Source organism: Momordica charantia (genome assembly GCF_013281855.1).
Source record: "Momordica charantia cultivar OHB3-1 chromosome 4 unlocalized genomic scaffold, Mcharantia_2.0 BLBB01000004.1, whole genome shotgun sequence".
In the NCBI taxonomy this organism is placed as follows: domain Eukaryota; kingdom Viridiplantae; phylum Streptophyta; class Magnoliopsida; order Cucurbitales; family Cucurbitaceae; genus Momordica; species Momordica charantia.
Window position 1 is genome coordinate 28,454,568 of NW_028275162.1, and position 13,338 is coordinate 28,467,905.

The 13,338-nt window shown below is 35.5% G+C and overlaps 2 protein-coding genes across 2 annotated transcripts; both read left to right on the plus strand.

Annotated features, from left to right (window-relative positions):
- The first annotated feature begins 3,840 nt into the window (after positions 1–3,840).
- Positions 3,841–6,576, plus strand: LAC12 (laccase 12). The gene is made up of 7 exons (XM_088123530.1): positions 3,841–4,049; positions 4,151–4,302; positions 4,419–4,511; positions 4,614–4,765; positions 4,883–5,011; positions 5,111–6,073; positions 6,195–6,576. The coding sequence occupies exons 1-7, from the start codon at positions 3,936–3,938 to the stop codon at positions 6,323–6,325; spliced, it is 1,734 nt and encodes a 577-aa protein (XP_087979656.1). The 5' UTR covers positions 3,841–3,935; the 3' UTR covers positions 6,326–6,576.
- A 2,871-nt stretch (positions 6,577–9,447) lies between these two features.
- On the plus strand, positions 9,448–11,530 carry LOC111006753 (dehydration-responsive element-binding protein 2C). The gene is made up of 2 exons (XM_022278842.2): positions 9,448–9,662; positions 10,254–11,530. The coding sequence occupies exons 1-2, from the start codon at positions 9,640–9,642 to the stop codon at positions 11,317–11,319; spliced, it is 1,089 nt and encodes a 362-aa protein (XP_022134534.1). The 5' UTR covers positions 9,448–9,639; the 3' UTR covers positions 11,320–11,530.
- The last annotated feature ends 1,808 nt before the right edge of the window (positions 11,531–13,338 follow it).

The following is a 13,338-nucleotide window of genomic DNA, read 5'->3' on the forward strand; positions in this document are numbered from 1 at the left end:
CTTTAAGGATTAAATAGATTTTTTTTTTCTTGACAGGGGATTAAGCAGATGTTAGTCTCAAACTTCAATTAAGAAAAGTGTATTTTGTCCTAATTTTATTTCCTACATTTAGATAAAATGACACATTGAAAATGAAATACCACATATAATATAATAGGCATTGATGTCAAATATATGTTACTATCATTCGCTATCTTGAACAAATTCAATTCCTTCATCTGTTCCGGGCACTTCTTGGTTACCTAATTCGAGACAGTTGTTTTTTTCTTTCTTTCTTTTAAAATGTTTGATGCAATTATTTTTCAATTGTTTGAAAACGAAAAGAATAATATATGATCTTTTTTTAATTTCTTTTTCCTGGTGGACGGTCCTTGAATCCAAATTGAAAACTGCATCCATTAATCAGAAGGGTTTATTTAGAAAGGTAGCTAATTCTGAATTTTCTTACCAAAGTAATAATAAATAAATAATAAGCGTCATCTTCCTAATAATAATAAACGAAGATAAAGTTTACGTGATAATTCATCATTAATTAATTCGGGTCATCCAACTAGAGGAGAAGTACTACATGAATGACCTGACACCATATCCCAATGAGAGAGGACTTGAGATCATGGTTAAAAGAAGATTTAAAATAATTAATAGTAACTATTTATACCAACATGTGGACCTTATTTTTTATAGTTCAATCACAAAGAATTTCAAAGTTAAGCGTACTTGACTTGGAAAACCTTAAATTAGATGACCTCAATTTTCTTAAGAAGCATGTGGTAAGCACAAAACATGTCTATAAGAATAGTCTTGATTCTTCCCAGCAAAAGCAACTCAAGTCAATGACAATCCAATTGTAGGTAAATGTTGAGGCAACTAAATATTAAATTTATATTTCAAATATTTTGTCTGAATCATGAGCTTATGGCCTATTATGTATATATTATGCATTGTGCATTCACATTTTTTTAAGATTATTCTTTTAAACTTCAAACGAATTTGGATTGCCCAATTGATAATTGATGATTAGTTATATGCTCACTCAATCCCTTAGCAATCTAAATAATTTCTCTCATACTGCAGTTTGATCATAAACCAAATCACTAATATTATTGTTTGGGTCCCATGGGCCAACTAATATAGCTGGTGAATTCACTACGTTACTTGATTTAAATGGATATGGTATTTATCTCTACCTTGCTATCTGAGTAGGCTGTTACTTTGTTGAGGGACTTGCTTCAAAAGGAGAAAACCTCAATTTATAAGTGTCTCGTGGAAAAATTTTTCTTGTGACCTAAATGGAGATGGTGACGAGGAATATGTTTCCACTTTGTCCCGGCCCTGTCCCTCCCCTCTCTGTCTATTTATTTATTTGTTATTGATCATTATATTTAAAAAAATGCTCTAAATTTTTATGCATGTGAAATTTACGAGATATTATTGTGATGTTATGTTTTGCGTTTATAAATAATAAGATATATTCTTAGAAAATTTAAGAGATTTTCAGGGAATCTTAATAAGAATTTAAATATTAAAATGAAATTCTATAAAGAATTAACATATAATTGGAAATTTCTTAGAAAACAATAACAAAGCAGTAAATAATTTTTCGTGAGAAACTCGATGCCCTATGTCTATCTTTGAACTAGCAAAATTTATTGGCAACTCTTGTGGCGATGGAGAATGAAATGGGGTCCCGCTAGTTTAAAAATTACAGAGGAAAAGATTTGAAGTTGGTAGAAGAAGGTCCCATGAGTAAAAGTAAGAGGGGAGGTTTTAATAGATTAAAAAAGGCATATGTTTTGTGATCATATATATGGGGATGGTGGGATCTTAGAAATATAATTAAAACGCGTCTGAAAAAATATGAAATCTAGAAGAAAACGGCCCCCATCCAAATCATGTATTTCCCGATACGAATTGCAACTTTATAAAATAATAAAAGAAAAAAGTAATATCGACTTTTAAAGTTTAAACCCAAAGTTTACATTTTCTTTTTCTCTCTCTTTTCCCTGTGGCGTTTGTTGTTTTCCGTTACATACTATTCATGCATGTTCTCGAATCTCATAAAGAAAAAAAAAAAAAAAGGTTTGCAGACTAATTCAAGTTGTACACAAAAATTCAAAATTTTAATGTCTATACAAATGTCAAGATCTCAATTTCATGTAAATATCGACGATGTTTATACATATTTCTGTAAAATTTAGAGAAATCGTAAAAAATATTTAAATTAATAAATAAATATTTTTCTATTTTTAAATAAATTAAAAATGATTAATACTAATATTATGTATATATTAGTGACATCTTGATTTTTTTGTAATACGATAGAAATGTCGATTATAGACGGATCAACAAAGTTCAATAGGATGGTTGTACAGAATATTATTATTATTATTATTTTATATTGAAACTATACAAACACTATTATTAAACCAAAAAGTAGGGGGAGGGCACGCATGAAATTTTACCTTCCAACATAATGTCAACAAAGGCAGAGGTTAAAATGAATGAGACGTGGTTGTATTGATGGGCATGGAGTGCTCTTGTCCATCCAACATCAATTTCTCTTTATATTATATGATTTTTTTTCCTTTCATCTTTTAGGTTCAATTCAATTTTCCAATCATCTCTAGTCTACATGTGTATGTGTCATGTGTGTGTTTCAATTTTACTCCAAATATATTAATTGTATATATGTCGTTTGTTAAAAAAAAATAAATAAAAGGAGAAATTATTAATGTCTTAATCAATTGTCAAAGCGATCATAGCTTAATGACGATAGACATATATCTCCACATAAGATTGTGAGTTCATCCCCCATCCTCACACGTTGCACTAAAAAAAATGTCTTAATCAATAGTACGATATCTAAATTGATCATATTAGAACATAATGCTACGAATATATTAAAAAAAGTTAAATATATCATAGCTCATCAATTATACTTTTTGAGTTTAGTAATAGTTTAACATGATATATTAATAAAAATTAGAATATATTTTGTATTCATTTTTTTTTAATGTAGATAATTTAAAAAAATAGACTGTTCAAAAAAAAAAAAGAGCAGAAGCTACCTTCAAAGTTTTAACCTTAAAAATTTATTATCTCAACAAGTTCAACTATATACTCAAATTAAGTTTGTATTCAAATCTCGCAATATCATTTCTTTCTCCAATTTATTATTGATACCACTTAAGCCTAGTTAAAACTGACGGATTAGTGGTAGCTCAACATTTAGTGATTAGATGTTGTTTTTTTTTTTTTTTTTACCAATGTACGTATCGGTGGATTAAAAAGATGAATGTGTAATAATTAATGGTCAAAAATTCATTTTTCTGACTAGATCAGCCAGATATATGTACATAGCATTCATTTCAGTTTGTGATGATGGAAAATAAAGAATTCAACCCTCTCAATATTATGCTTGCCCCCTTTTCTTTTAAAAATTTGCACTTTAGACATACAATTAGTGCCAAAAAAACGCAAAACGACATCAGAAAAAAAGGAAAAAAAAAGCACACTGGCCTATTTTTGAATAAATTGAATGCCAAAATCTCCCATAATTATTGATTATGTTTGTTGAAATTCAACCGCAAAACCCAAGACTTGTGAAACAAGCGTTTCAATATGAAATCATGCTCTCAAACACACAAAGTTTTTAATTCAATAGGCCAGTGGGTGTAACAACTTTCAATTATGTTGAACTAAGTATTTTCCCCATCCTCCTTAATCTGACCCTTTTTTTTTCTTTTTTTCTTTTTGTCCAATATATCAATACCTAATCTGCCAAACTCAAACAACTCTCTCTCTTTCTTCTCCTCTATATTTTTTTCCTATATAAACTCAACTCCTCAAGCTTCTCTTCGTATCCATCGCTGCCTTATTGTTTTACATAATTCCTCAAAGTTTAAACAAAAACAATATTGTTTCGCTAATCAGCCATGTCAACGGCGTCTTTCAGTGCCACTCTATCTCTTTACTTGTTTGGCGTTTTGCTTCTGTTTGCTTCGGCTGTGTGCTTGGCCCACCCACAAACTCACCGCCATCAGTTTGTTGTATGTTTTTTTTTTTTTTTATAAATATTATTGGCTAATTTTAATTTGCTAGTTTTCTTTTATTAATGGGTTGATTGCATTCAAAATGGAACTAACTGCAGATTCAAGCTACGCCAGTGAAGAGGCTGTGCAAAACCCACAATGCCATTACGGTCAACGGGCAGTTCCCCGGGCCGACCTTGGAGATCAGCAATGGCGACACTCTCACAGTCACTGTCATTAACAAGGCCAAGTACAACGTCACAATTCACTGGTAATTAATTAACATTTCTAATATTTAGACTCTTTTTTTTTCCCTTTTATTTGTGATTTGAATGTTGATTATATTTTTCTAAGATAAAAGAGTGTTATTTCTTATTGGACTTGCAGGCATGGAATCAGGCAGTTTAGAACCGGGTGGGCTGATGGACCCGAGTTTGTGACTCAATGCCCAATCAGACCGGGAGGAAGCTATACTTACCGGTAGATAATTTACCATTAAATTCTAAAACTTAATCTAATAATATTTAATTAAGTCTATAAGATTATAGAAAATTTAATATTTTTAATAAATTTGTAATGCAGATTTACTGTGCAAGGACAAGAAGGAACTTTGTGGTGGCATGCTCACAGCTCATGGCTTCGAGCCACGGTTTACGGTGCCTTAATCATCCGCCCCAGAGAGGGAGATTCCTACCCTTTCACCAAACCAAACCGCGAAACAACACTTCTTATGGGTAATCATAATAATAATAAAATCACATTACATTATACGATTAATAATCACACACTAAAAATACAAACATTATTACAAGTTTTAATTATTATTATTATTTTTTTTTGGTAATTATTAGGCGAATGGTGGGATGCGAATCCTATTGACGTTGTGAGGGAGGCCACTAGAACAGGAGCGGCTCCCAATATCTCTGATGCATACACATTCAATGGTCAACCGGGTGACCTTTACAAGTGTTCTAGCAAAGGTAAATAAAAATTTGCGCCACAAATGGGAATTATGAAAATTAGAAAAACAAATATTGTAATTATGGGATGACATTTGTTTTGTGTGATTAATTATGCAGATACCGTAATCGTCCCGATAGATTCCGGCGAGACGAACCTTCTCCGAGTGGTGAACTCTGCCCTGAACAATGCTCTGTTTTTCACGGTGGCGAACCACAAGCTGACGGTGGTCGGAGCCGACGCCTCATACACCAAGCCGTTCACCACCTCTGTTCTGATGCTCGGCCCTGGCCAGACCACCGACGTTTTGATCTCCGGCAACCAGGTGCCCACACGGTACTACATAGCCGCACGTGCGTATCAAAGCGCTCAGAACGCACCGTTTGACAACACCACCACCACCGCCATTCTCGAGTACAAATCCGCCCCCTGCCCCGCCAAGAAAGGCGGCGCGTCGATCAGACCAATCATGCCGTCTCTGCCGGCCTACAATGACACCGCCACCGTCACCGCCTTCAGCCGGAGCTTCCGCAGCCCGAGACCGGTGGAGGTTCCGACCGAGATCGACGAGAATCTATTTGTCACGATCGGTTTAGGACTCAACAACTGCCCGCGTAATTTCAAATCGAGCCAATGCCAAGGCCCCAACGGAACTCGCTTCACGGCTAGTATGAACAACGTCTCCTTCGTGCTTCCTTCCAACATCTCGATTCTTCAGGCCTTCCAGCAGAGAATTCCCGGCGTCATCACCCCTGATTTTCCGGCCAACCCGCCGGTGAAATTCGATTATACCGGCAACGTCAGCCGATCGCTTTTCCAACCGGTTCCCGGTACTAAAGGCTACCGATTGAAATACGGATCGAGAGTTCAGGTTGTGTTGCAGGACACGAGCATTGTGACGCCGGAAAATCACCCGATTCATCTCCATGGATACGATTTCTACATCGTTGCCGAGGGATTTGGAAACTTTAACCCGAAAACTGATACTAAAAAGTTCAACCTCGTTGACCCACCTCTCAGAAACACGGTGGCCGTGCCCGTCAATGGCTGGGCTGTCATCCGATTCGTCGCCGATAACCCAGGTAATAAATCCCAAAATTTAATTAATAAATTTAATCCTATCTAATTTCTTATTTTCAAATTTTCAATTTAGTTTAACCTAATTAAAAAGATTAAAACTCTAATAATTTTATGATGTATCAGGTGCTTGGATAATGCACTGTCACTTGGACGTGCATATCACGTGGGGGCTGGCGATGGTGTTTCTGGTAGATAATGGCGTCGGACAATTGCAGTCCATAGAGGCTCCGCCGGCGGATCTTCCGATATGCTAAGATCACGAAAACAAATTAAATAGCAGTGACATTTGAAATTCATATATATATAAAAGCCCATTCAAAAGGGTTCCCCTGTTTTTTTAGCTTTTAAATTCGAATTAGTTTGTGAGTTTTTTTTTTCTTTTTTCTTTTTGGTATTGTTTCCCCTGCATTGGGGGCATAGAGTATGCTCTGTTTCATTATTGTTCTCTTTCCTTTTGATTTATAATGCGATAATTACGACTACCAAACAGATTCTTGTTTCTCCATTCCATAGATCTCTTTTATGTAACGTAGAACTGAAATTCCAATTAATTTTTTTTTTTATATGGAACGTCTATTCTAGTGATGAAAAAAAAGTGTAAAATTGAATAACTTAAGGCGAAATAAAACTGAAAATTTGGGCACCAACATGAGTCAAAATTTAGAACACCTACTTTTAGGTTTTCCAAATGAGAATTCAGATGAATTTTCATGCCCCATTTAAAGTGCTCAAGATTGGTCAATGTGGGTGCAACTACATATCCCCATTTGTTTGTTTCTTAAACCAGTTTGATTGGTTGAATTTAAGATGAGTCTTCCCCTCAAAGGAAAAAGATTTTAAGATGAGTCTTTCTTAAATCAACTAATCTTTTTTTTTTTTTTTTGAAGTAAAACAAAAACATAATAAGCAAAGAAAAGCGATTTAGAAAAAACTCGTCAGCCAGGCAGTGAGGAAAATGAGGTTCGATCCAATCTCACTAATGTGAAGTTTCTATTCCTTCTGGTCTATTTCTTGGATGTATTTCTATATTTTGACATTTCAAGATTTTAAACATCGATGGCGATGGAAATGTTGAGTTCTCAATTGCATGACAATGTCAATGAAAATATCGATAAAATATTAATGTTGATATATATTTCTAAAAAAGTTATAAAATGAAAAACCTTAAAAAAATATTTCAATTAACAAATAATTGTTCCCCTATAAATTGATTAAAATTAATATTATGTCTGTATTAATGAAATTTTGTTGATATTTTTGTAATATTATTAAAATGTCAATTTACTCTTCACATTGATGTTGAACCATGAACGACGGAGTTTTCTTATTTAGAATGCCTTTTGATCTTAAACCAATCTTGTGCTTCAATATAATTATCGGGAGTAAGTGCTATAGCTTGTTTCCAATATTCAGCAACTTGATTGAATCAAGCTTCTGCAATTTTAGAATCTCCCTGTCGAATGGTATGTTCTCCACGATCAAAATAAGTAAATTACTTCCCTTAGAACCGTATTGAGAGTCGATATATCGATGGATATTTGATAGCATGAGGATACTGCACATCTAAGTTTTTCCTGAATTCTGTCCCTTTTTCACACTCTCCATTGGTAGGCTACGTTCTTTCCTCTTAGAGGGCTTGCCACAAAGATTGGATTGCAATGCTCTTCTTTCAGTATCAGGGGTTGGAGTCAGCTTCTACACTGTAGCCACGCTATTGATGTCTTTTGCAAATAGTTCTTGTCCCTAGAGAATTCTAGATCAAACCATGAAAGGATTTGATCGATCTAGGCTTTGCTTTTAGCTAGTGTTCTGTGTCTTAAAATATTTCCCTTAAAAATTTTTTGTTAATAGGCGTTAGGATTTCAAAATATCTCAGAACCTCCATGCTCTCTAGGACTAGATTTTGAATCTCGCATGCGAATTCTTCAGAAAAAATTGCATCTCCCCAAACTTTACTTGAGATATCCCAAAATCTCAAGCCTCCATGGCTTTTGCTTAATGCACATCCTTTTCCAATTTTACTAAATGTATTCTCGTATTACCCTTTCGAAGACACACATGTATAGAGTTAATCATACAATCCTTTTTAAGTTCTAGATCAACTCATTTTCACTATTTCAAGTTGTGTATGTTGTAAAGGAAAATGATTTTTCAGTGTGAGATCAAGAGAATAATGGCTCAACAACAAATTTTAAATCAGGTAGTATCAACTAGTTATTTCATGAATGAAAATAATTACTAAAATGGATAAAAGGCAGCATGGGATTAAAAAAATTTATTTACCCTTCAAAAATTATGATAGACCAAGAGACTCTCAACACCACAATACATTCTCTACATCTCTACCAACATCTCTACCATGGTAAGATATTGTCTATTTTAGACTTAAGCTTTCATGATTATACCTAAAAATTCTATTATCTAATTTGTATAGACATTAGCAATATAAGATTTTAAAAAGTGTTAAAATTACAAATCATATGCGGCGAGACTGCCCTAGCTTATGGGAAGGTAGAAAATTAAAATTTTTCGTTGGTGAAAAGACTTGTAAAAATGGCTTGAATTCAAGAAATTAAAAATTGACATTGATTAGTGTTATTTATTTAGGACGGGAATCGATGGTTTAAAAGTTAATTTCAATATTCAATGTATACATATATAATATATTTGAAACTTTTTTCTTTCACATTAATAAAATTAGACACTGATTTAAAGTCTGATACATTCTCTTAATTTCTAATTAATGCGAGGGCCGAAATGGCGTTAGCAGTGACGCTTTATAAACGTAGTACGATTTGCCATGTCACCAACGACCGATGACATAACGCAAATGCTACTTTTACGCGTCAACCTTCATCAGTGCCATGTAACACCTCGACGTGGCACGAAACGAACCAGTCAACGTGGCCCAATATTTAAACGCAACGTGGCACAAACAAACAACACACCGCGAAATTTAGAGCATCATATTCTAGTGTTACATGGAGGCCATGACATACACGTACCACCCTACGTGCCCCAGAAATATCAGGGCATATGCCCAGTACATGGGAAAGCCAAAATTTTAATTAATTCCATTTTCATAATTCATTTAATACAAAACGACTCGTTTTGGTCCCGCTCTCTTGACCAACACGCTAATTTTCTTGATTTTCTCAAAATTCTATTTCTTTTTTATTTTTAAAGTACCCGTTAAGATTTATAAGAAAGCGACCCTTGAGGTCGGGAAACTTCGGGTGCCACGTGCCAATGATTAAGATTTTCAAAGGTCGAGAAGCGACTAGGAAATTGCCACGTGGTTATATTTTGTTATTTTTTTAGAAATGGATATGTATCAGAAATCTCTAGAGAAGGATATAAATATCTATCACCTTCTACTTTCACGAGCCGATTCTACTACTTGGAGACAGAAAACCAAAAGATCTTTCTAGTTTCAACGACAGAAACCATTTCGAACAACAACGGAGTGAAGAAAAAAGCTTCAGAGAAATTGCAGGAGGAAAAATTTGCTCGCGCTTTGGATCTGAAAGAAGAAACCGCATACCTCGATAGGGGTTTTTCTTCTCGTATGACATCGCAAACGATTGAGAGGTTGGTTTCCTGAAATTTCCTTTCTACTCGTCTTCACTCTGTTTTTTCTAAGTTCAGTAAGTCTGCGATTGGAAAATTGATGATTGCCTTGTTACTTTTTTCATCTTTGAATTGCTAATTCGAATTTAATTTGAACATTTTTGAGTCCTTGAGGTTATTTTGGGATTTGTTAATTTGTACGCGGAGTGCCCTAGAATTAGGTTTCCAGCTTTTTCTGGAAGTTTCTTTCCTTCTCCTTCTGTGTGCTGGATAGGCGTGATAGGATTATTATGACTATTAATAGAAAATATTTATTCTACGATTTTTGTAGTGGAGAAGGATTTTTCCATTTACTTTCCTTATTTTATTATTCTTTCAGTACTTGGGGCCCAAGAAATCTGTGGGTTTTAATCACACGAACCGTTCTACTTTTTTCGCCTTCCTCAGCAAGTAACAACTACTTGTTTATTTGGGGGCGCACTCATATTTTCAGTTCAAAGCAATCGACATTCCCTTTTTCGGATTTCTTCGATTTGGGTTCAAAATTGTCAATAGAATGAGTCTTTGTCATCAATATTCTGAGGCCGTTTCTTTACCTCTTGATTCTATCAGGAAGAGGAAGTCACGGAGTAGACGAGACCGATCGACCGTGGCTGAGACTCTTGCTAAGTGGAAAGCTTATAATGAATTTTCTGAGTCTTGTAACGATGGGGGCAAGCCAATTCGTAAAGCTCCTGCAAAAGGGTCTAAGAAGGGATGTATGAAAGGCAAGGGAGGGCCCTTAAATTCACATTGCAATTACAGAGGTGTGAGGCAGAGGACATGGGGAAAATGGGTTGCGGAGATTCGTGAACCGAACAGGGGAAGCAGGCTGTGGCTCGGTACCTTCCCCACGGCCATTGAAGCCGCTCTAGCCTATGACGAGGCTGCCCGGGCGATGTATGGCCCGTCTGCTCGCCTTAACCTTCCCAACATTACTAACAGAGGGCAGCTCAAAGGGATTCTTTTAGAGGATTATTTGAGGCTGCGAACCTCAGATTCTTCAACTGCTACTTCGACATGTTCTGAATCGACAACGACGACATCGAACCAATCTGAGGTTTGCGTACCTGAGGAGTTTACATTAAGGCCGCAACTTGTCTGCTCAAACATTAAGACTGAAGATGGAGAAGGCGAGTTGAGAACCAGTGATCGGGCCGATCACATTGCAACGCCAATGATTTTAGAGAAGCAAGTGAAGCACGAAGATGCTGATGCTAAAAATGGTGACCAAAGCAGCAATGAACAATCATTCATTTCAGGAATTGGGATTCCTAGTTGGGATGAGTTACAGAACTTTCAAATGGATGAAGTGTTTGATGTGGAGGAGCTGCTAGGCCTGATAAACAGCGATCCCTTGTATGATCCAAGCATTTTGGAGGGCAATGCGAATGGTTCTAATAACATGATGCCTTCCCAAGTTGGCAATGTTGGGTTTGAGAAGCCATCAAACTTGTTATATCAGTTCCAAAATCCAGACGCAAAGCTGCTCGGAAGTCTCCAACACACGGAGCAAACTCCGGCTGATTTCGACGGTGGATTCGATTTCTTGAAGCAGGGGAGGGAGGAGGATATGAATGCTGCAGCAGATGATTATGTAAGATACTTGAATTATGAGACGGGCGATTTGGGTTTCTGAAGTTGCTGACTTCTGTAGTTGTGTTTTGTAAACTACGATAAGTATTGGAGCTGACGAATTCTCCATAGGTTTTAGTTTGGAGAATATGGGATGCTTTTTTCTGATCTGTGAATCAGATACCGAGTTATGTACAGTTTCCTTTATTTAGATCTAACAAAGTTCTTTCAATACGTTTAATAAAATGCGCCTGCATGGCACTTCTGGATTCCAAGGATTGGAATAAATTGTGTTTATTTTTGTAAGTTATATGTTGTTCTAGATGTTCTCTTGGTCCTTAGATTTTTAATTTCAATTTTGATTCTAACTTTTGAACTCTCCGACTTTTATTTTGTTTTGAGATTTTAATGTGAATTCTTCAACTACTCTGATCTTCAGAGAATGAAGACAAGGTACCTCTCTTCTTGATTGGTTCCTCTCAAATTTTACATATTATTTTAAATTATTGACGATGCTGTTAGGGTGGTTATCATGCTTTAACTTTATAGTGTTATTTTAAATTATTGATGGTACTCTTACGACATACTTGTTTCTTTGTTGGATTTTAGATTCTCATTTTCATACCAAAAAAATCAAATTTAGTGATCAAAACTATGGGCAAGGTCAAGTGAGTGTTTGGGATGAAAATCATGTCACCACTTCAAGGATCGAAGGCCGAACAAAGAGAGGTCCACTTGGACATGTCTGGAAAATTAGACTACCTCGGATGATTCTGAGTTGGCATAATGGGAACTATCCCAGCATCTAGATCCGACCCACAGTTTGAACATATCCAACCTATTGTCCTTCAACAATAATCGATTATTGTATGTATTTTTATCATTTTATTTCGATTTTTGTGAATAAGATTTTTGTCCCTAAATTTTTAAAATTATTATTTGAAATATTTCATTATTTCAAATTAAATTCTATAATTATTTTTAACAACAAGAGGTTAGTTTATCTTATAGATATCAGAATTCCCTAATCATTTGATTAATATTTTATCAAAAAGAATATCAGATATCACATTCTATCTCGAGCTTATTAACTCCGAGCTAACCTTTATTGGATTTTGTTTGGGGAAGGGAATACCCTGGACACATGGAGGACCCCTATTGGTGCTCCAAGATGACTCATGAGTCATGCCCAGTTCGGACCGCCGAGATCACCACCACTAGCGTTGACAGATGCTAAGTATAAGGGCCGAGGTGAACCTGGCCGAGGTCCGACCTACCGGGAAGCTCGGTGGGGGCCGATGTGAGCTACTGTCAGCGGCGTGATTATCGGGTATAACCGTCGGTCCCGAGATTACCGGGTGTAACTGACGATCCCGAGATTACCGGGTGTAACCGTCGCGAGATTAGCGGGACTACCACCCATAAGTAGAGGACTTCACTCCACGATCAGGTACCATGCTTTCTGACCTCGAACTAAAACTGGGAATCCGACCTGTACTGACTTGATCGTCGGAGTGCTCACCTTTCTGTGCAGGTCCGCCCAAGTATTCAGATCGGTCCGGAGGCCGAGTTCGAGCTGCAATCTGAAACACACTGTTGTGCACATCCTTGCATAAACAGATTTTATGCATAAACAAGACCAAATAAAATATATATATATATATATATATATATATATATATATATATTTAAGTATGGAAGATGAAAAATGTGAAGGGTAAAAACAAAATTTCCAATTGTTGTCAAGAACATTGTTATCCCCTTGGAAAAAATAAATGAATAAATAAAAATCCATTGTTATCCATCGCACGCAATTGTTTTTCAGTACCTAATCAATTGTCTATGGGCTTGAAAGACAAATCACATTATCGAAAATACATGACGGTCTTATATAATCCTAGTTGATTTTTTTTTTTATTCTTTCTGGAAATAATCCCAGTTGATAATTAATAAGACACATTTAACATTAGTACAATTAAACATTACTATTTAAATATAATATATGAAAATAGCATAGTAAGAGTAATCTCATATATCAATCCAAAACTACTAAAGTTTATAGCGATTTTATTGAAATTTATGA

Coding starts and splice junctions, on each gene's coding strand:
- LAC12 (XM_088123530.1), top strand. CDS start 3,936: ATGTCAACGGCGTCTTTCAGTGCCACTCTATCTCTTTACTTGTTTGGC. Junction 4,050..4,150: donor CTCACCGCCATCAGTTTGTT/GTATGTTTTTTT, acceptor AACTAACTGCAG/ATTCAAGCTACGCCAGTGAA. Junction 6,074..6,194: donor ATTCGTCGCCGATAACCCAG/GTAATAAATCCC, acceptor ATGATGTATCAG/GTGCTTGGATAATGCACTGT.
- LOC111006753 (XM_022278842.2), top strand. CDS start 9,640: ATGACATCGCAAACGATTGAGAG. Junction 9,663..10,253: donor ACATCGCAAACGATTGAGAG/GTTGGTTTCCTG, acceptor TGATTCTATCAG/GAAGAGGAAGTCACGGAGTA.